This window comes from Hylaeus anthracinus, unplaced genomic scaffold (genome assembly GCF_026225885.1).
Source record: "Hylaeus anthracinus isolate JK02 unplaced genomic scaffold, UHH_iyHylAnth1.0_haploid 11994, whole genome shotgun sequence".
In the NCBI taxonomy this organism is placed as follows: Eukaryota; Metazoa; Arthropoda; class Insecta; order Hymenoptera; family Colletidae; genus Hylaeus; species Hylaeus anthracinus.
In genome coordinates, this window is record NW_026534341.1 from 9,232,337 (window position 1) to 9,253,896 (window position 21,560).

Below are 21,560 nucleotides of genomic sequence, written 5' to 3' on the forward strand. Positions count from 1 at the left end.
ATTTCGACGATTCGTAGGTATTTATTAATTTGTTATTAATTAAAATACAGTAATTATTAACGGTATCCGAGCGTTACCATTAATTTATTACATTTCGTTGTTACCCGCACATTTACGTAATTTCAACTGAGTTTTACGAACACTTTCCGAAATGAAGGGTAATAATTTGACGAATATTTAACGTCAGCAATTATTGGCGAATGTGAACAAATTATCGAGCACTGATAAAGACAAATTTTTAATTAGAGTTACTTGAATTACGACTTTAGATGACCACTGAAGGGAATTGCATTTGTCAGTCTAAAATATTATACATAATGAACTCGTATTAAGTTGAAGCACGTTAAGACTATTTCAGTTTTCATTATCTAAAGAATTTTGCTACAAACAGGATGAGCAATAAACGTTTGGATGTGTAAAATTCCGTTCAAACTGGTACAATAAAGAAAACCTATGTGCGAGTAATTTAAAGCCCAATCACAATTGGTCTCTCGACTTTAATTGTTATCTGGCCAGTACTGAACACTCTGTTTCACGAGTCTGCTATAAACATTAAGTCACGTAAAGAGGAGATTGGACGAAACAATATTGTTCAATCAGGATGTGGAAACGACGAATCCGCAATTAACAATCAGAAGTAGGTCAACGTCGAATTTCGACGCGAATTCTACGTCTTTTTCCTCGCGATTCGATTTCTTCCGCGAAAAATTTCCACCGAATACTCGAGGTAAATTAAAACCAGAGAAGGATAAAGTTTGATTCGGGTAATAGAGGATAAATAAAAACACATACATGTTTACGGTTCTCTTCAGGGTTTCAAATTGTACAACTACGATTTAATAATAAATGTTACGAAATTGAACAGAAAAATTCTTCTTTTTAACAAAGTATATAAAGAAAAAACGTTGTAGAAATCCATGTTCATTACTGCTACGTGTCTAATCTTTTAAAAATTGTGAACATTATGCAAATTAAAATGTACGTTATGTACATGTACTGACAACTCTTTAATGTAAATATTTGTGAGTATGAAATGAACTGTAAATTCACGTTACCAAATATCTACATTAATTAATTTTCTCGCTTCGTAATTAATCTGTAAAGAAACACGTGTTCCCGCTCTCATAGGTAAGAGGAACGTACAAGCAATATTAATTAAAACAAATTAGTTCCTTTGTAAATATGTGTATATAAGTAACCTACATTTTAATTTTCATATTTTTCTGAAAACCAGGCACGTAGTAGTAGTTAAGGCTTGTTCTAAACTTGTTCTAACCAGTGTAACTAATTCAAAAAATTATGATTCAACTATCAAAGCAAATTTTTATTCAAAGGGAAATATAATTAAATTCGACAATAGAGATTTTAATTACTATTTAACGAGTAACGAACAGAACGTTGCTTACCTCTTACTCGTTATTTGAAATTTTTATCAGATTAAGAATTCATGCCTTCTCTGGTTAAAATCAGGCTCGTTTGCCACGCGATTATTGAGACCGCCGATCGTCATCGCATAAATCTCATTCATTTTCTATTGTTATTCCCCGCAACCGAAAATCCCCATCTGGACAAACACGGCCCGATAGTTTAATTTTTTAATTGCAAAAGGATTTGACTCGGCGCGAACGAAGCGCGACGAGTAAAAAACCAATCGATTATTCGGTCCATTGTTGTCGACGAGACGCGAACGCTCGCTTTCGAACAATAAATCGTTCCCGAATATTATAGGCGGCAGTGTGAATAATTTATGCCACCTCGTAAGTCAAATTCTGATAAGCGAATTAGTCGCGCCGAGCGCGGATCACGTAGATGTTATCGACTGTTACCGAAGCGTGACGCGCTAACAATGTTTATAATGCATTTTCGCGACAGGGTTTGCCAATTTTTCAATTCAATCAGCGAAAACCGCACGATATGCGAAAACTACGTCAACACATTATCTGTGCAAGGCTGACAACTTGGAGCAGCGTTTCCTAAAACTTTTGACCACAGAATGCTGTTCATCCTGAGATATTTATTTATGTCAAAATTAATTTCAACAAACTCACGAATTTAAGTGAAAAAAGCACTGCTAATAATTAACGCTAAGACAAGAATGAGATATTCGCTGCAAATCTTATTCATTATACTATTTCGGCGATTAGTTGGAGTTTTTCACGGAACGCTTTTTCACGTCGCACGGTACGCCAGTGTTCCGTGGAATTCGGTTTGGGAAACGCTGATTTAGACTGACACGTTTCGCGGCGAAAATATAACGTACTCGCGGTTTTCCATTAGAGTTCCCGGAAACTCGTTACATTTTCAAATTATTTTAAAATGATTAACACCTCCGTAACAAGTTTCGCCACTCGCAGGGAGCTTAGGCGTTAAACGCATTCATATAGTAAACCGTCACGATGATCGTATTCGTTCGAAGAAAAAGACGTAAAAATTTTATCAAAAATACCACACACTCTCTCCCATCAGAATCGATCAATTCAACGCCCCAAGACGTCACTCACAAAATATCACCGACGTCGGTGATGGTCGTCGCACTGTGAAAATATTTCTATCACTCCCAATGAATCCGATCGACACTGGTCGCTGGATCAAGTGCACATCACGGGGTAACGATACTTCCGTTAATTAACACGTGTCACATCAGCAGCGATAACACTCGTCGTAGAGCACGTTCGTCGAACCGACGATGCGTCGCAACCGAATAGCACCAAAACATTCGTCACGCGATCGCGTCGAAACCTGCCACCGACGTAATCAGACGAATTGAAGGGTGAATCGTGGAACGGGTCCGTCACGTATTAGCACGTGATCCGAGGCGAACAAAGATCGTGTCCCTGTGCGCGACGCGATCTGATGTTCCGCCGAATTTTTCAAAAGACGGAACCGACGCGCACGGAACGCCCGCTTCGAGCGGCTTTAACCCGCTGACTGCCGGAGTCGCCCCTTTTCCAACCCCTTTACCCGTCCCGGACCACCACCGAACCCGCTGTGCTCCTGGCCTCTCGCAGCCTCCAAACCCACCCCCTCCCCCCTACTCCCTGGCCTCCTTCATCCCGCCAACTTCATCTACGACCTCCACCTTCGCTCGTACCTTCGCGAAATCCTTCCCTCCGTCAGGTACGTGCACACATGCACACGCCAGCGCGGAAAATATTCGCCCAGCCACTCTCGTTTCTTGCCGCTAATAACACGTTTCGCTTCCACGAGAATTATGACTCGGGGGAAGCTATCGCGTGGATATACGGGACGTCTTGGAGACGGAGCGGGCAATTTCTATTTAAATAATGAATGTTAATGCGAGACGCCTGACAGGTTGGAATAATACGCGACGATTCCTTCTGCCCGTCCCGATGCAATTTTTGATTAGCTTATTAGACCGGTGGATTCGAGTCATTTTAGATGTGCAGTTATTGGAACTAGTATAGGTATATTTTTATTTAAGATGTGAAGAAGATAATAAGATTTTTTCCTGGCAAACGGTCTCTTAGTAAAACCTTGTACGATCATTTGAATTTCGATGAAAGTTTGAAATTTTAGAAGTTTGAAGGTATTTATGTGTAAAATAAAAGAAAATTTATTATATACGGAAATATCTTAAACGGAAACAGTATTAAAATACACCAGTTTTTTCGTAAACTGTAATAATTGAAGAACGGAAAATGGTTGAAAATAAAAATATCCAAGAGTTGAAATAAATAAAGCCAGTGTTCGGCGTGTCACACGCTGTTGCAATGAAATATTAAATATCAATACATAGGTCGCTGGTAACTCGTTATTTAAACGAATAATGCTCCACTGGAAACCATTTTTGCTCGTTAATGATAAATCAAAAATAATGGGGGGGGGAGGAGCATTGCTATAAAAGCGTTTTACATTAGAAAATCAATTGGGCCTCCGAAATTTTTGTCAAAAGTTTCAGGACCACATGCTTTCAGAATAAATTTATGAATTCGTTCTATGGTTCGGAGCATCGAATGAAATAGGTTAGGGGAATAAAAATTTAACGTTCCGTACAAGTAATACTGGTAGATTCGTTAATAAAGCTGGCCCGGAACGTTTTGATTTCTTTAATCAATTTCATTCCGCGTTTCGAATCATGGAATGAAACAATGGATTCATTCTTGTACTCTTATGTTGAAGTCATGATTATATTCCTCTGTTTTTTATTAAATAATATATACGAAACGGAAATTGAAATAGTAATTACATTTTTATTTAAAAGATTTTTATGTGTGTAACGCAACGAATAATTGATTTGATACTTACCATTCGTTAATGAACAGTTATTTCTTTATTTACGTCGATATTTTATTGTATTAGATAAAGCAACGATGTATTTTATTGCTTGGTGATTTATAGCTGCATAATGCGACATCAATCTGCCATGCAGCCATAACAAGTACTATTGTTTACTAATAGTATAATGAAATTTATAACACTATCTCATCCTTGTAAAACTCTACCTCGAAGAGAAAAAATTTATAGCTCCCAAGTTTTCCCATCCTCCAGTTCGCTGCGATAATGTTATTTATTTGCGGAACACCATGTATACGTAAATCAGCCGAAAAAATAAGTTTCTCCATCAATCGAGACAAACACGCTTAGAAATGCCATAAACTGATAAATTCTACGTTATATATTGCAACGTCGTTGAGTTGACCATACCGGATCACGTACAAGCGAGTAACATTTACCAACAATGGTGCTATTTGCAAATACCTACGTCTCTGAATGCGAAATGTAGTCACGTTTATTACGGTGAAAAGTGAAACAGTGGGTCCAATTCGTTTAGAATTATATAGTGCGTGTGGCGTAGGTACAAGTGAAGTGAAAATTGACAATGAATACGCGATGACAGCGTTAAGGACGTAACAACATTCTTTTGAAATTTAAATGGCAAAGTTAATACTTTGATATCCTACGTACGAATTGTGCTTGATGCACTATGCAGTCTTTGCATTCAGTTTACGACATTTCTTTGAAAACAACGCTGTGTTGAATGTGCAGTATTCAAAGTAAATTTACCCAGAATACGCATTTATTAAGTTTAATTTAACATCGTACAGAAATGTTGGGGTATAGAAACATGATTCTTAATGCGATCTACAATGGTTGCATTAGCCGTGTTAGAAAGGAACAATGGAGACATATTTTATTTCCTTGGTGTTCTTGCTGTAACGTCGACCTCCCTGCGAATCTGTGCGGAACGACGCGCGATAAAATACGTGCGAACTTTTAATTACTGAAATTAACGGTAAGTAGTACAATTCGGTGCATGGTCAGACGTGAGCCATTCAGCGAAATTCACAGACACGCGAGGCATTGCGGTCTCGTTTCCGTTAACTCCTACGGCAATTTCGAATTTCCAAAACGCGACGGTTTGTATTTTTATAACCCGGTTAAACAGTTACCCTTGCCACGGCTGGGGAGTACACATCGCAATTTTTCTCTGTACTTTGTGAAGGAAATGGACCCTTTCATTCCATTTTCAATGCTCAGCACAGCGAAGTCAAGTGACGCTTTCACCCGCAATGGCAACTTCGTTAAAATTAAAAAGGAAGCGTACATTGAAAAGATACGCGCGGACGTGTAACGTTCCTCCTTTTTTCACTTCGTACGAAATATAAAAGTCATCGAACCGAACGGGCCGTCCGAAAAATACGGGGTGAAATTGGAAAACCGTATCGTACCGCGTATCTTAACCAGGGATGGAGCGAGACTCTTATCTGAATGCAAATTTTGAATAACAGATAAAAGGCACACTCTTTTTCATGCGGTATCGGTTGAATAGAAATTTGATATGGAATTGTCCCCTATGAGGGATTTATGTTTGCAATGGTGTCAACTCCTCAAGAAAGCTATAAGAATTTATAATCAAGTCTATTAATACAAGAAAAAAAAACACGTTTCGAAAGTTGGACTATTTTATGTAATGTGATTCCTCTTCACACATTTTGCAACGAAAGTATCCTGTTTTATCCACCATCCGTTCCCAGCTGATCTGAATTGTGATTCGTTCGATATCGAAGTCGATTCAACGTACAAGCGTGACAGCACGAACCGCAGCTGATTGTGAGAAGAAAAACAGTGACGTATTCTTGTTTCTCGTTCCCCCTGTGGCTCCAACGCCGGCTGAATAGCCGCATGAACAAGTAATACGGGATGAAGAGAACGAGATAAAATCCCATGAAACGGGAAGACGATGGAAGAAAGCTATCCACGGTACCGACTTTTCTTCGTTTCAGCTTTACGTCTCCCGTTGACTGGGGGGCGAAGAATCCTGCTTTCACGTTGAAAGTCTTCTTAAGAGGTAAAGAAGAAAAAGAAGAACGCGAGATAGAAAATCTCCTTCGGGGACTTAATAGCTTTTTACGTCTTATTACTCATCGTTACGACTGACGAAAGAAAAAAAAAAAGGAAACATATCGGCATAGGGAGAGAGGTGCTAGATATCCGTGGATTATCAATGGTAATCGAATAGGAAATTTCAGGGAGCGTCGGACAGACATTCATTCGCAGTGGCGGGTCTAGACTTATCGGGGCCTGGAGCTAATCACCGTCCCTGATTATTAGAGGTATTGAAGGAGAGATGGATCTCCGTGAAGCTTTCTAAATAACAAAGGTACCTAATATAACGGATATAACTAAAAATAACTACTCAATATAGGAAAATAACTCTGACTATCACTTTCATCGACAGAGACGTAGCTACGCAAATTGAGCATCTGCAATCCAGGAAGATTTTACAGATTAGTTTATTGGAGGACAAGAGCATAAGTTCTCAGACATCCTGAGCGCAACCGAGAGTCCCTTAATCCCTTAATCGTCGCAGGCTGATTCCCAACAATCCCAGGACAATTCTCAGTAGGGAAAGTAAAGCACGCCTTCGCAGATAAGCTCGCTGCGTCTGCTCCGCAATCAGCGACACGTCCACTTTTGGCGCCAGGAAAGTAATCAATAGGGAAACCCTACATTAGAGGTATCGTAATTAAATAGATTAACTATAATGCAAGAATTTAGTAACGTTTTAATCCTTGGGTTTGAGTCACCTTTAAATCTGCAGTTGTTAAAATTAATAATGATGCATAAAAATAAAAGTCAGATCAGGTAGTTTATGACATCGCTAATAATTCCGACAATTCACAGACGAATTCGGCCACTCTGTAGATACCGCTGCGCTATCCCTCGCGATATTTAATTATCGTAAGAGCAACGGTACATCGCTATCGACCAACATCCATTCGCGACTCCGAGCCACAGCGAGAGAATACAATAACTGTTTGCTTTGTAGACATTTTCAGTGTTACCATGATATTTATGGAGGCGTAAAACGTAACCCGTAATGCCTCGTGACAATCGAAACTTTGCGTTTATTCGGTATTTTCCCCGTAATTCAAGCAGTTATTTGCGTGTATATGTCGTTCATTATGACTTCGAAACATTTCTTTGTCTCTCTCAGGAGGTGAAAAGTATATACCGAACCGTTCAAAAATGAATTCCACGGTCGCGTTTCAGTTTGATGGAATTGTTTCCGAGCGACGCGATTGTAAATGTGGCGTGAAAAAGGCATCCTGCCCGTTCAAAGTGAAAAGAGTAAGAATCACGGGCAACGAACGAACGAAAAAAAAAGGAATGACCCGATTTCAAGGATCACTCGAAGCAGTCGGATGATTGCAAATCTCAATTCTCGAGAGGTCTAAATCGATTGCGCGTTGCTGCGAACGGTCGAATCCCTAATGGAGTATGAACTCTCCCTCGTTCCACCTTCTATGGTAGCGAGAGAGGGAAAAACATTTCCCGAATGTTTTGGGTGGAATCTCCGATAAAAGAAACAAAGGAGCAAAAAACTGTTCACGAGAAAGGAACCCGGTTGCGTCTCTAACCAAGCATAAACTGGAAAATATTACAAAATGAACTGAAAGAGCAGAACTGGAAGTATGAAAGCAGAAACATTGCTCGCCCGTTGCACGAATTATTGTTAATAGTCCCAGGGCAAATAATCAAGAAATGCGTGAAACGAGTCTGGTCCTCTGAAATCCTCTTATGAGTAGTATACCGCAAACGGAAACAAAATAATTGATACGCGTGTCGAGCTTGTGCTTAGTCGCGATTCGTACATTTTCGAGCAGAATCGATATAAACCGTGTATTGAAAAATGCCACTGGCGGCTCTTCAAGTTCCATAACGTTATTTGAGAATCCAAACTTGATGCTTGACTGGGATAGTTAAAGCAAATTGGCTTATGACAGCCAGCGACGATCAGTGCCTGGTAATTTAATTGCGAATTTAATTACAAAGAGCGTTAATTACTGGAACTTTAAACTACGGTGAATACGATACATCGGGCACAGTTTACACGAAGAATCAATCTGAATTCACGAGCTTTCGCCACGCGTATTAACTTTCGAAGTGAATTAAGACGGGCCCGGAGACGGCCGATTAAATCGCGCCTCTGCGCTCGGCTCCCTAATTAATGAGATACAGGCGTCCCTTTCGTTCTTTGTTACAAAGGTGTCGGACGACCAGAGAACGCGGGAAACCGTGCCTTCAGCGGTCTGTTTTATCAAGACTGCTCGATCAACACAGCAGGGGAACGATGCGGGAATCAAAGTAGGGGACTGGATAATTTTCTCGATACTGAGACCTTTTTTCTGTTAATTAGGGAAATAAAACTCAAGCTGTGCAGGATTACTTATTCATAGTTTTCCAAGGGCTCAACAGGTAATTATTAAGGTATACGTTTAAAATCATCTTTGAGAAATAAATAAAACAAAACATTTTCTTAATACATAGATTATGTATTGCTCTGAAACCACGAACATTTCTCGAGTTAGGTTGCTAAATGAAGTAAGAAAAACATTCGTTAAAAGAATGTGTAAATCCATGATTGCAAAAAAAAGAGATTCGTCTTACCATCTTGATCTTCTATGTTTCTAAACAAAGAGATTTTCGCTACTTTCGCTATGATCAACTAAAATCATAAATAAAAGATGTAGCTAATATGCACGTGACTTCGCAGTCAGGATTTAGAAAGGTTCAAAAGTCGAATATCCTGTTTAATAATAGCACGTCGACTACGAAATCCTCGAGTTCTTATTCCTGTAGGTTTGTATTTCATCAAACGGCTCGGATTTCTTCACCCCGTCCCTTTGTTATTACTGGTCGGGGGCGTCTTGCCTGGAAAAATCCCCGTTTCGATCGATCCCTTATCTTGCATCAGCGCGTAAGAAAATTGAAATTATCTTTCGTGATGTACTCGGTAAACGGTAAAGGACAACGCGTTCACGGATTCGCAGTGGATGTCACCGGAAACCGAGTATAGATTGAAGAGGAGACCGAAAGTGAGGGTGCAAACACTCGGGACCGCAAGGCGCCAATAGCAGAACGCCATTCTCGTGGAGCGAGCAGCGAACGGCAATCGCGCTGATACATGCTCGTAGGAATCAGAATTTCCGTGATAGGTTTCGTGATACTATTTCTAATGATCGCTAAACGAAGCGATTAAATATATTCCACTCATTCGATTATTGTGATGCGAGATAATAGTATCAAAGAGTTCGATAATAGGGTATTTTTGTAATTGAACTTTCAGACCAACTACAATCACGGAAAATTTAACTTTTAAGAAATATTAATATCTGCGTTATAGAGACCTTGTTATTCGTTCGCTAGCGTGGTACACAAAGCATGGGAAATCAGTTGTTAAGTCCTCCGGGAAGTGGATTCCTCATCAATCTCTGCATAAAATAGAAAACTAATCCCGAGGGAATTTTGTGTAATCCGCCTATCGGTGTTGTAAACCCCTCTCATGCATGGCATCGCATGCACTGAATTCTTGATAAAACAAGAGTAGATTGTTACATTAAAAATAAAATATGGTAATAAGATTGCGCAAGGTCTACACAAATAAAAATTTGATAGACATTTCTGGCAAAGAAACAGTATATTTATTTATTTAAATTTAAAATTTCGTGTTTAAATGCTTGCTTCGACCACAGTGTCTGACTACTTCGATTAATTAAACGCAATTTGCGAATTGAATGCGATTTCCCTGACAGATCGTTGGCGAGTCTGCCATTCAATACCAAAGCCATAAAAACTCACAGTAATTGAAACGAGTGAGGGGTAAGGTTACAACGTCAAGAGAATGTCTTCTTTCCAGTACCCGCTATCATTACCTATTCCACCGCCAGGTTTTACCTTCAATCCTTTTCAACGTCCGGCAGCCACTTCCTTTTACCTTAGGGAGTGATAGCTTTCGAAACGTTACATTATACACCAGGAACTCCTTTCTCTAGTACATCAGTTCGTCTTTGCCTTCTTTGGCTGTCGTAAAGGGGGAGAAAGGGCGGAAGATAGCGGGGCGTGGAAGGGCGAAAATGGAGAAAAGGAAAAAGAGCAGGTTGAAGATAAGGTGGATGAACGGTGAAACCGAGATTAAAGAGAAACGAGGAAAGAACAAGGAAAACACGGCTGCAAGAGGAGGGTATATACAACGCATTATCTATATGCAACCAGTTTATGAGACTCAACCCTCTCGCGTCTACGTCTACGTCCCTGGCCGTGTTTCGTCGTCTCCTTAAAAGTAAAATGTAGCCTAGCCACTCGTGCTTACGTTCCTCGTAAGTATCAGCAACTTCGAGATACGCCAGGTATCCGAGATTTGTTATTCGCGACGTTTCTGAGTCTGCAATGCGTGCTGAAAGTGTGAGAATGGATTGCACACACTGTAATCGTTTATAACGCTTGTTATTGTAAGCCAATACTGTAGGTTCATGGCAATATTTTCACAGAAATATGGAATCTATTAATACCTGATCTCGTCTGAAATCTGAAATGACCAAATGAAAGATTCAGAAAGTACCCTTCAGAGTACAATCGTAGAAAATGAAAAATTTATTTAAATGAGATTATAATAGAATCACCCAATTATAAGATTTTCAACGACTTCTCCAAACTCTTGTAAAACGAGTCTCTGGTAATACATTATGTTTCTTAATAATCTATGGAATAAATCCGGAGTACGATCGTTAAAATGATCCCGTCCCGAAACACATACTTCGCAAAAACATATTCCGCTGTCTCGTTCGTTTGACATTTCAGGGAAAGTTCCGCGTACATCATAAAAGATGAAAACTGCCCTACGGAGGAATTAATAGTGCGACACTGTTAAGCGTAACCTGACGAAATTACACGGAACTTCCCGCGTAAAGTGAATAGAGGAAGTAGTACTTCGTGTACGACAACGAAATAGCTTTCTTCCTGGAGAGGAAGTCCCGTTAAGTCCGTTGCTCGTCGTTGAAACATTGGAAACCCTATAATTGCTAGAACTAAACGAGCAGTCGACAAAGAAACTGTGGTAATTGTCTTTTTGGGGCTGCTGAATGTTCCGTTAACGGCGTACTTTCCATAGAATACCAAGTTGTTCTTCGAATTAAAAAGTATCAAGAGGACAGGGCTTATGGAGTAATAGTACCGAGTAAAATCCGCGATACCATCAATAAAGAAAGGAATGTTTAATTAAAATTTCAACACAATTCCAGAACCTTTCGTCAGAGCGTATGAAAAATATAAACATTTGGAATCCCAACAAACAGCACGTCACAACGCCACACCTCGAAGCGAGAATACATTCTGACGCAAAAAGAGATCCCAAAGGCACACCACCGCGCGTCGATGGATCGTAAATCAAGCTCGATCCACGGAGCCATTCGCGAGATATCCGCGTTAAACAAACACTGACGTGAACTCAAACAACTCCCGTTAACGTTTCCACCTGGGCGTCGGAATGTGTTCCCGCGCATTCTTAGCTTCCTCTTAATCGGAGCCGCATACCCTCGATCAGATCGCAGTCGCATTCGATGATAAGCACACCTGGTCAAATTCAATTATACGGTTCCCGAGGGCAAGTAATCCAATTTGCACGTCATCAAGTCACGCGGCGAAACTAGTTCGAAGACCCAACCATACAACCGACCACGTGTATCAAATATTGAAGTTCCCAGATTGCGCCGGACTGCCCTGAGGGACGCCAAGTAACTGCCACGGACTGAAAACGCGCGGAGCCTCGTCGAAATGCGGCTACAGTTAACCCTGATCTACATGGACAGAGGTACCGCGCGGACATCAAACTTCCAAAGGAAATCGCCTACCGACTCGCTTGTTCCGAAACGGAACGAGTTTTCGGCCATACGGAATCGATCCCTGTTTCCCGACGCTCCTCCTCCTCCGGATCGGTTGTCTTGAGTAGGTAAATACCGTGTAAACTCTGAGCAAAGATCCCCTCGAACTGGCTGGAATTAACGTTGATTACGATCGGAGACCAGAGATAGCGGTTATCTGAAAAATTTGCGTAGAGGAAGTCTTTAACGCGAGGCTATTTGCTATGCAAATTGAGGGTGATAATCATGAAATCTAAAGCAAATTCAACCATTCTATTTCGAATCTTCTGAAGAAACGATGTGTAGGAATATTCTAAAAATATGGTGATTCGCGATGGACGGAGTGCAGCCATGTCCAGGATGCAAAAATAAACATGTATTACACACGCAGTGATCGCTAGGATTTCCAGTCGCGGTGAACATAAAGCGCATTAATGTTTTTCACGAGCAATTCCACACCTCCTGGATGCGTGCGACGACGAGTGCATTCCAGAATGCTCTTTGTTAACAATACACGGATATTTCACGTTCTCCGGACGAAACGCTATTCCCACCATCTGGTGAAACGGTCCTGGGTTACGCGAATTTTAAACTGTCGCCTGTGTAGCGAATCTCTCTTACTCTTTATTATTGTAAGGCATCGCGTAAGCTTTTGAACACGATTGTTTAATCAATTTTGCCAAAAAATGCAAGTAACTGTACAATAATTTAACACTATGTGAGCCTTTCATTGCACAAATCGATTAACTACATAAAACAAAAATTTGAAAATGCGATGAAATACTCGTATAGTATCGTACATTTATTTTTATTTTCAAATTAAAATTATTGCCCAAACATATGCATTCCTTATCTGGAAGTTGCTTTCTATGACCCTATGAATCTCTTCTACTTAATTGCATAATTATCTAGCAGTTGGTGTAATATGAACGTTCAGGAATTTGGCAAGAGAATTCAAATAGTTCCTCGTGCCAAAGTTTATGTACTTCTACTTTCGGTACAAACATCTTCGTATTAGAAGAGCAATCTATTGTTGAACGAGGAATTTAGTTCGAAATCAATAGGCGAAGGTACACGAACAATTAATTCTGTACTTCCCATTTAGAAATTTAACGAACCAACATATAGGAAATGTTGATAACGCACTGTACACAAATTTCAATGAAGCCTAGCTACGTCAAGACGCAAAATAAATAAAAATTACGGACAAACGAAACAAACGAAAACAATCGTGCCAAACTTAACCATACATTTTCGAAGAAAGACAGACGCGATACCCGGGCGATTGCTTCGCAGAAGGTGATTACACTGCTAGATAAGCTGCAGATTCGGTCCACCACACGCGTGTTGGATGGAAACGAGGAAACGGATTGAAATATTGCACGCGATTTTCGTGTCTCTGACACCGAAGACGTGTCGAGGAATCATGCCCGGTTGTTTAGGCATTGAACGTCACATGTTTACGAGAACCGACGGCAAGAAAGGTATTAAGTAAACAAGAAAATATAAATCAATTGCGACGAGAAATTTGCAGCAGTGACTGGTACACGAAGAACCCATCAAAGTGTTTGCTGCAATGGCGATACCGAAAATAATAGACACGATTCTTGGAGTGTGGCCACAGTGGGTTGCTTGCTTCACAGGTTAGTGAACGTTTATAAATGTTACTGAAATATATATTCGGAAGTGTATGACATCCCCTTGAGGAAACTATATTCGAAAACGCTATTCTGCGACGGCTGTCAAAGCCTTTCGCAAAATGTCGGCGTGTCGGTGTGATTTCAGCACGCAGAGATAAGAAAGGGAACGTACATAAATATTTACGCGACAGAAATACCGAGATATTCGTACAAAAATTAACACCACGCACGCTTTTAGCATTTGAGTATTTATTATTAACGTAGAACGTTTTCGACTTCGGAAATGTATTATTTCTGTATTTAATTTTTAGAAATAATTTTTTGGCAATATTTTAGGACTGCCCCTATGTATGCGAATTTTTATATTTATAATTTTTTGAATAAATATCCCAAAGAGAACTCTCAAAGTGGTCGAAAAGCTTGTACATTAATAACGAATGCTCGATGGCTAAAAGCATCGAGTGATGTTTATTTATACAATGCGACCTTGTTGCTTCTATTAAGAGCACGCGTTGACAATTTTTGCCAGCACTTTCTACAAACCCAGGATTAAAACCGGAAAAACAAGGTTACGTAAGACGAACTGTCAAGCGAGCTTTGTCATCTAGGCGTGCTGAATTCGCGTCTGATATCATGTCCACATTTCGCGATGCATTTTGTGCACTGTAACGGGATTATAGAATAAATTGTGCAACGAAAAATTTGTCGACATCAATTGGAGATTTTACTATAGTGACCCTGTTATCTATCAGTTTGGGATTCACGATGGGATGGACGTCCCCTTACATAGCACAACTGACAACTGAAGGTTCGACGCTTTACCTGACGGGACGGGAAGCGTCGTGGGTGGCGTCGTTGCTACCATTTGGACGAGTCGTCGGGGCATGCGCTGGTTCACTTGTTGTTGAGTATATGGGGAGCAAAAGGGCTCTCTTGTCGGCGGGTGGGCCCTTAATGATAGGTTGGATTTGTACCATAGCTGCTAATTCAGCTGGATGGCTCTACATTTCGCGGTTCTCCCACGGTAAGCGTTTCAGCAAAAGGACGATGTTCGAAAATGGCAATTCTTAGTACCCATTGGAAAAGAAGTTTTTCTGTAATACTACGCATAATTCTCATGGTTCGCAGGACTTTCTTTTGGAATATTCTTCAGTTCCTTTTCCCTGTACATCGGGGAGATAGCGTCGCCAAATATCCGAGGCGCGTTGATCACTATGATAGTCAACGGAATGCCATTGGGAATGCTGATCGGTAACACGATGGGCAGTCGAATATCAATGAGATGGTTCGGAGTCATCAGCTTGATCGTGGTCATTCTCTACCTTGGGTTGTTCCTATACCTCCCACGATCCCCTTATTTCTACGTCAACAGAAACGATATGGAGGAGGCGAAGAAGACCATTCAATGGTATCACGATAAAAAATAATAATGTATTAGTGAAAAATTAGAAGAATTTTTCTGGTCTAATTGCTCTTATATTTCCCACTTCTTCCAAGGTATCACAGAAAGTCGAACGTGAACGAGGAACTGGAGCTCATCCAAGCTTTCGTTAAATCCGCGCAAACATCGGTTTTACGCGACAGGCTACAGCAGATCATGTCAAGGAAAAACAGGCACATATTCATCATGGTCATGATCCTGTTCATAATCATGCAAATCAGCGGACTCTCCTCCGTTGTGTTCTACATGGAGGTTATAGTCACGAAGGCAGGAGTGACGGCCATGCATCCGGCGGATGTCGTCATACTCGCTGGAGTACATGGTATTTCACTCTGCCAAAATCTTTCTATTAGCGTCACTCGAACCTGACCTTTCTCACAATTGGAAACACAACCTAACTGCTGTTTATCAACCTTCCACGCGTTCTAAACTCGATGCTATACATCCTGTACGCGTTCAGGTATAATCGTCGGTTGGATCAGCGTGTATCTGATGGATCGGTGCAGCAGAAAACTTCTGATGGGATTGTCATGCCTCTGTATAATCACCGCGATGATACTTTTGGGTCTACACTTCAAGCTGCTGGAACATGGTTACAACGTGAAATATATGGAATGGATGCCGATCCTAGCAATGATGCTTTTTATGATGATAAGCTTAGGAGTGACGCCAGTCCCCAGCACGTTGCTCTCGGAGCTTTTCCCTTCCGATCTGAAGAGCATAGCCGGTTTCATGGCCAGTTTCACGGGCGCTGTGTTCGCGTTCATCTGCAGCAAAACTTTTCATCCGTTGACCGAGGCGTTGACCGAGACCTACGTCTTCTGGATCCACGCGGTGCTTATGATCATAAGCCTCATATACGTAATCACCAACGTTCCAGAAACTAAAGGGAAGACACTGAAGGTAATTACGAAACGATTTTGTTTGATTGATGCGTGGGTTCGGAAATTAAACGTTGGACAATCGTGTTCGCGATGTAATTGTTCTTAATTTTTTATTTGTATTGTTAAGGAACGAATTTTAGTTTGATCCTCAAAAAGTTGCCTCAACTTTATGGAAGCTGTGCTGTTATAAATTTTATCGATAATAGCAACTGTCTGGACAGTATGTTCTTCTTTATCTTATTTGAAAAGCAGCGTACCTAGGATGAATTTTCCATTTTTTACTGGAAAATCTTAATCGTCTTCCGTGGAAGATAATAAAAATCTCTCGTGTAAAACATACAGGGCTTGGTAGAATCTAGTATCTTCTCGTGATTATGGCCAATTTTCAATCTGTGTAAAATATACTGTGAACAATTACTCCAGGAGATTCAAGAAATGCTGGATAGGGAGTATGCAGAACAAGAAAGTCAAGAGGCGGCTCGCAGAGTTTAAAATTGAAGATATTGTGTAACTAGATAACAAAAAATGTAATGTAAATTTAATATTCGCCAGAGTTAAAAACTAAAGAAATTAAGAATGCTATCTATAAGCAACTGTGGCAACTGCTTGTATTATACATTTGAATTGTATCAAATAAAATGAAATGTTATACGCTTTCATAGAGATATCGTATTCATCCTGCTACTGTGCATAGAACCACACGTACCTTATCTCATCACGGAAAATCACCGAAATACTTTAGCTATCTACCAAACAATAGAATTATTAATATTGCATAAGGAAAACTCACATTCTCGCTTCATGTTTAAACAATAGACTACGTGAGGTTGCGTTAACACGAATTAATTAATTTTGAAAATACGATAAGCACAGGGGTTTCAGGACCTGCTTAAGTATCGACTACAAAAAAACAATATTTAAAGACATTCTTATTTAGTAGAATTATTAGAATTATTTCTATTATATAAAATATATTCGTAAAAAGAAAGATTCCGTAAGCAATGTTATTCACACTGCGCACACTTGCAAATTTCTTTAACTTTATTTGCTTCAGAATTATGCCTAGAAGACAGAAACACGCGATATCACTACTAATAAGCCTAGTGTACATACACTTTCGTCGAGCATGTCGAAAAATGTGCCAGGCCCCATTCTGTCAAGCTCGTATAAGGAAGAGATAGTGTAAAGCTATGTCACAGCGCAGTGGCAAATACTATTGTTTCTTTTCATGGTTGACCAATATTCGATGTATCGCGTCATAAATCTGCCCTGTACAGTCTAACAGAAAGTCAAAGAGGATATTAAGAAAGCCTCTGGGCGCCTTAGCGTTTCTTAATCAATTTAGCCATACGACTTAATTCCATCCAAAATAATGAGCTTCGTTGCAACTAACTTTTCCTTTCACTGAAATCTTACGGAAGCATCCTGTGAAAAACTGACTAGTTTGTTTAACGATAACGAGAGACATGGCATACGTAGAACTGTTCATCAAAAGATAGAAAGAATACCGACAAAGGCAAACGTTGTTACCTGGTAGTTTCATTTGAACAATTCGCGCATGCAAGACTTATTTACAAATGCATGTCACTCCCCATCAAACGATGCTGCATGATAATATACGGATTCGTTATCTTATCGATTCGAAGTGAACTTAATCTTCCATGATTTCTGCCCATTTAACAAGGCATCCTCTTCCGATGCAAATAAGATACTTATCAGTCGGTCGGTGCCTTGAAAAAGAGCATCATGTCCCAGGCAGCGAATCCGAAGGGGTCCAGAAACGTGACATGGCCGCAATGGGTCGCTGGCACTGGAGGTAAATAAATCGCCTATCCTAGGAAATCTTTAGACTGAAATTTTTGAACATTGCGAGATGTAATAGCTTCGATACTCCATTTATACGAGTTACCATACCAGACATATACAAACAAAAACACAGACACGTAACATACGTAGAATGTCGTAGAATACGTGTGAATGAAAGCCACCATACCAAATGATTTTATAACACACCACTCCCGACATACCAAGCCAAACAGAGGCAAACATGCATATACCAAGCGCTTAGATTTCTCCAAAAATAATTAAAACCTTTCAGAGCTGAACTTCAACTTCCCTTCCACTAAGAAACTAAACTCTTCAAACAATTGTTTGCAGTTGCGATACTGATGCTTCAGCCAGGGATGATGTCAAGCTGGTCCTCTCCGTACATCCCATGGCTAATATCGCCAGATTCGCCGATCCCGGTCACGATGACAGAGATGTCCTGGGTAGTGTCGTTGCTCAACCTCGGGAGAATATTCGGCGCCGTCGCTGGTTCGTTGTGCGTCAACTATTTAGGCAGCAAGACGTCGATCATGTTCACCTTGGTGGCGGCAACGTTGACTTGGACGTTCACGGTCGTGGCTAACGACGTCGCGTGGTTGTACGCATCGAGATTTTTCGGCGGCATAACCCTGGGGATGACGTTCAGCTGTTTCTCTCTCTACCTGGGCGAAATAGCGAGTTCCAACATTCGTGGAGCGCTAGTCGCGCTTGGCGTGACTGGCATAACGTTTGGAAACTTCGTCATGAGCATCATGGGAGCGTATTTGTCTTTGAAGGTGTCTGGCACGATCAGCCTGCTCTTGGCGCTGCTTTTATTGTTGCTGTTCATCTGGCTACCGGAATCGCCGCATCACTACATCAGGAAGAAAATGGATGAGAAGGCGAAATCATCGATACTCTGGTATCATCCGGATTGTGACGTTGAATCGGAATACTTGGCGTTGCGAAAATTTATCGAGGACCTCAGCAAACAACCGATCCTGGTGACACTGAAAGAATTCAAGTTGCCACACTACAGGCATTCGTTGCTGATAATATTGATAATATTAATGCTGACCCAAATGAGTGGGTTGAACAACATCTCGTTCTATTTGGAGTCGATTTTAACGAGGGCCAACGTGAAAACGATAGCACCCTCACAGGCAGTGATAATAATGATGGGATCTGCGATCGTTGGATCCGTTCTGTCCATGTTTCTAATGGACACGTGCGGAAGAAAGTTTCTGATTTGCATATCCAGCTCTGGTGTCGCGTTATCGCTGTGCCTCCTGTCCACTGCGTTCCACCTGATAGATTACGGCGTCGATCCTAAAGTGACAGAAGCGTTGGCAATCTTCTCAGGCGTTCTTTTCTTCATGATGGCTTTCATGGGCATGTTTACCGTGCCGCCTACGGTGTTGGGCGAATTATTCCCACCGCACCAAAAATGTATCGTGGCGTTCTTCGCCAGTAGCTCGTCCGGATTCTTTTCGTTCGTCGCCACCAGTACTTATTTACCTTTGTTGGAAGTGTTCACCGACAAGTACCTGTACTTCTTGTTTGCGTTCGTAACGTTCCTTACAGTACCGTACACGATTCTCTTCGTCCCTGAGACGAAAGGATTGTCCTTGCAGGAAATTCAAAGCAAGCTGGTGAACAAGAAATAGACCTCGAAGGGGACTTTACTTTGAGGACTTTGTGATGGGCTGTTCGAATGAAACTATGCATGTTTCACTGCGATAGACGTGTATCTAAGAATTCGTGCGATGGAAGGTTTGATTTACCATTGACATAGACGTATATGCGGAAAGTGACGCAGAAGTGTTAGTCGTTTAGGTTAAATACGCACGACGAACGTACTGATCAAATGTATAAATTAGTGATATAAGTTGATCGCGATTTCATCGAATTCTTTTTGTAAAAGAAACGTGCGAAATTGTAAATACATCGTCAAAGTCTGTAAATATAATACTCACACCTATATTGTTATATAGATATAATTTTTAGAAGGAAGAAGAAAGTCGCACTCCTATATAATCGCCTAAATAAATTTCAATTGAATTATTCCATCAAAATCCAGAATTGAAGATTGCGTTTTCTCGAGAATGCCAAATATTAGTCCTTCATCTTCACACTTGCAAGCGTTTCTATCGGTGTCCAGCGAGAAGTTTTCTTTCTTCTGCGTCCCCATAGACAGGCAGATATATCACTCAAAACGGATGAAAGCGCGCATCGCGAGGAATTTCCCAGTAAATCCGAAAAAGACCAACGGACCTTTCAAATAATAATAGAGGAAGAGGTCGCCGACGCCTGTTGTTCTTTTGCTTTCCATTCTTTTCTTAACCGAGAAACGATGTAGCTATTTCTCTTTGGGGCGGACGTACGCCGTCGTAACGTCGACGATGGAACTCGGCCAGTTTCATATTTTACAAGACGATATTTCAACAGCACTGGCTACGCGAACAGCGTTAAAGATGCCACGGTCCCACAGCGGCACTGTGGATAATTGGACGCTACCTTATCTCACGCGGGTCATTGCGGATAACTCTCGCTGATGACTCCCGCGATAAACATTATTGAAACGGGAGCATCGACAGAGAAGCGAAAAAGTAAGAATTAATCAAATATTTCGTCTGTTAATTCATTATCGTGCATGCAACATTTTTAATTCGTCACTGTTCAACCAAATCGCGCTCGAAGAGCAGCATCGCTTTTTTGGAACGATCGGAATTTATGATAAGCCGATTGCCAGTGAATGGTCCGCGGAAAAAAAGGATCACGACAATTATTGTAATCAATACCGTATCCATTGTGAGATCCAGATTGAAGAATCAAGGGAGAACGTTTCGATGCCGCGACTGTCTACTCGCTTCATGAAATATTCATGTTACCTTTTTTTCTTTAGTTATCAATGCAACGGACTTCCTTTGCAGCCTTTTATCCTTTCATCGTGGCGGTCGTTACAATTTAGTGGACATAAAAAATACGTCGTAAAAGACCGATCGGTATTCGGAAATAAAACTGAATATTCACGAGGACGTTCGATGTTCGAAGTATTCAGGCATGAAGCGGTGCGATTTTTGGTTGCTATTGACGCATTTACTTCGTGAAAACTAGACGTAAGAAGATAAAGCCTGTAGGGACGAGGTAACCTATTTATTATGTCGATAAAAAGAAATTTTAGACAAGTGGCTGGCTCTACTTTTTCAATTTGTTTAGTTAGAAAGAAGGAATAATGATCCCAAATGGTGTTATTCGATAACATTTTCCCTATTAATTAGTCTTCACTTTAGCCATCGAGTCTAAACACATTTGAGTTCCACACGCATCGATCGCAACGATGAGTCGAAGCAGAATAAAATGATCAGCCGGAGTAACTAACGAGTCGTTTGAAATTCAAATGAGTGGAAATAGATAAGAGCCGAGCGGAATCAACCAGAACGGGGCAAACTGAAGCTGAATTCTACAAAGTTTCGTGGGATCGAGTTAATCGCAAAAGAGCGGAAAATTCAGTCACGTTTGCCAGAGGTTCTTTTACTTAAACTGTGTATAAATTTATGCTGATGGTGCTAAGAACCTACGCTAAATTTCCCGCTGAAAATTGTTGATTGTTGAAATATGGTATTTA

At 40.6% G+C, this 21,560-nt stretch overlaps 3 protein-coding genes across 7 annotated transcripts in view; 2 read left to right on the forward strand and 1 right to left on the reverse strand.

The window, feature by feature from the left end:
* The window catches only part of LOC128888435 (uncharacterized), a 269,895-nt gene that overhangs the window by 210,393 nt on the left and 37,942 nt on the right, over positions 1–21,560 (reverse strand). The gene's annotated exons all lie outside the window — the stretch shown is intronic.
* On the forward strand, positions 13,040–16,785 carry LOC128888425 (facilitated trehalose transporter Tret1-like). Of its 3 annotated transcripts, none has more exons than XM_054145278.1 (6): positions 13,040–13,804; positions 14,535–14,825; positions 14,930–15,209; positions 15,299–15,564; positions 15,703–16,145; positions 16,254–16,785. In XM_054145278.1, the coding sequence occupies exons 1-6, from the start codon at positions 13,738–13,740 to the stop codon at positions 16,269–16,271; spliced, it is 1,365 nt and encodes a 454-aa protein (XP_054001253.1). In that variant the 5' UTR covers positions 13,040–13,737; the 3' UTR covers positions 16,272–16,785. The 3 variants fall into 3 exon arrangements, with proteins under 3 accessions (XP_054001253.1, XP_054001252.1, XP_054001251.1); XM_054145277.1 differs by having other exon boundaries at positions 16,550–16,785; XM_054145276.1 differs by having other exon boundaries at positions 15,703–16,785.
* On the forward strand, positions 17,785–20,239 carry LOC128888427 (uncharacterized). Its single transcript, XM_054145281.1, has 2 exons — positions 17,785–17,942; positions 18,284–20,239. The coding sequence occupies exons 1-2, from the start codon at positions 17,873–17,875 to the stop codon at positions 19,597–19,599; spliced, it is 1,386 nt and encodes a 461-aa protein (XP_054001256.1). The 5' UTR covers positions 17,785–17,872; the 3' UTR covers positions 19,600–20,239.

Coding starts and splice junctions, on each gene's coding strand:
- LOC128888425 (XM_054145276.1), top strand. CDS start 13,738: ATGGCGATACCGAAAATAATAGACACGATTCTTGGAGTGTGGCCACAG. Junction 13,805..14,534: donor GTGGGTTGCTTGCTTCACAG/GTTAGTGAACGT, acceptor ATTTTACTATAG/TGACCCTGTTATCTATCAGT. Junction 15,210..15,298: donor GCGAAGAAGACCATTCAATG/GTATCACGATAA, acceptor ACTTCTTCCAAG/GTATCACAGAAAGTCGAACG.
- LOC128888427 (XM_054145281.1), top strand. CDS start 17,873: ATGTCCCAGGCAGCGAATCCGAAGGGGTCCAGAAACGTGACATGGCCG. Junction 17,943..18,283: donor ATGGGTCGCTGGCACTGGAG/GTAAATAAATCG, acceptor AATTGTTTGCAG/TTGCGATACTGATGCTTCAG.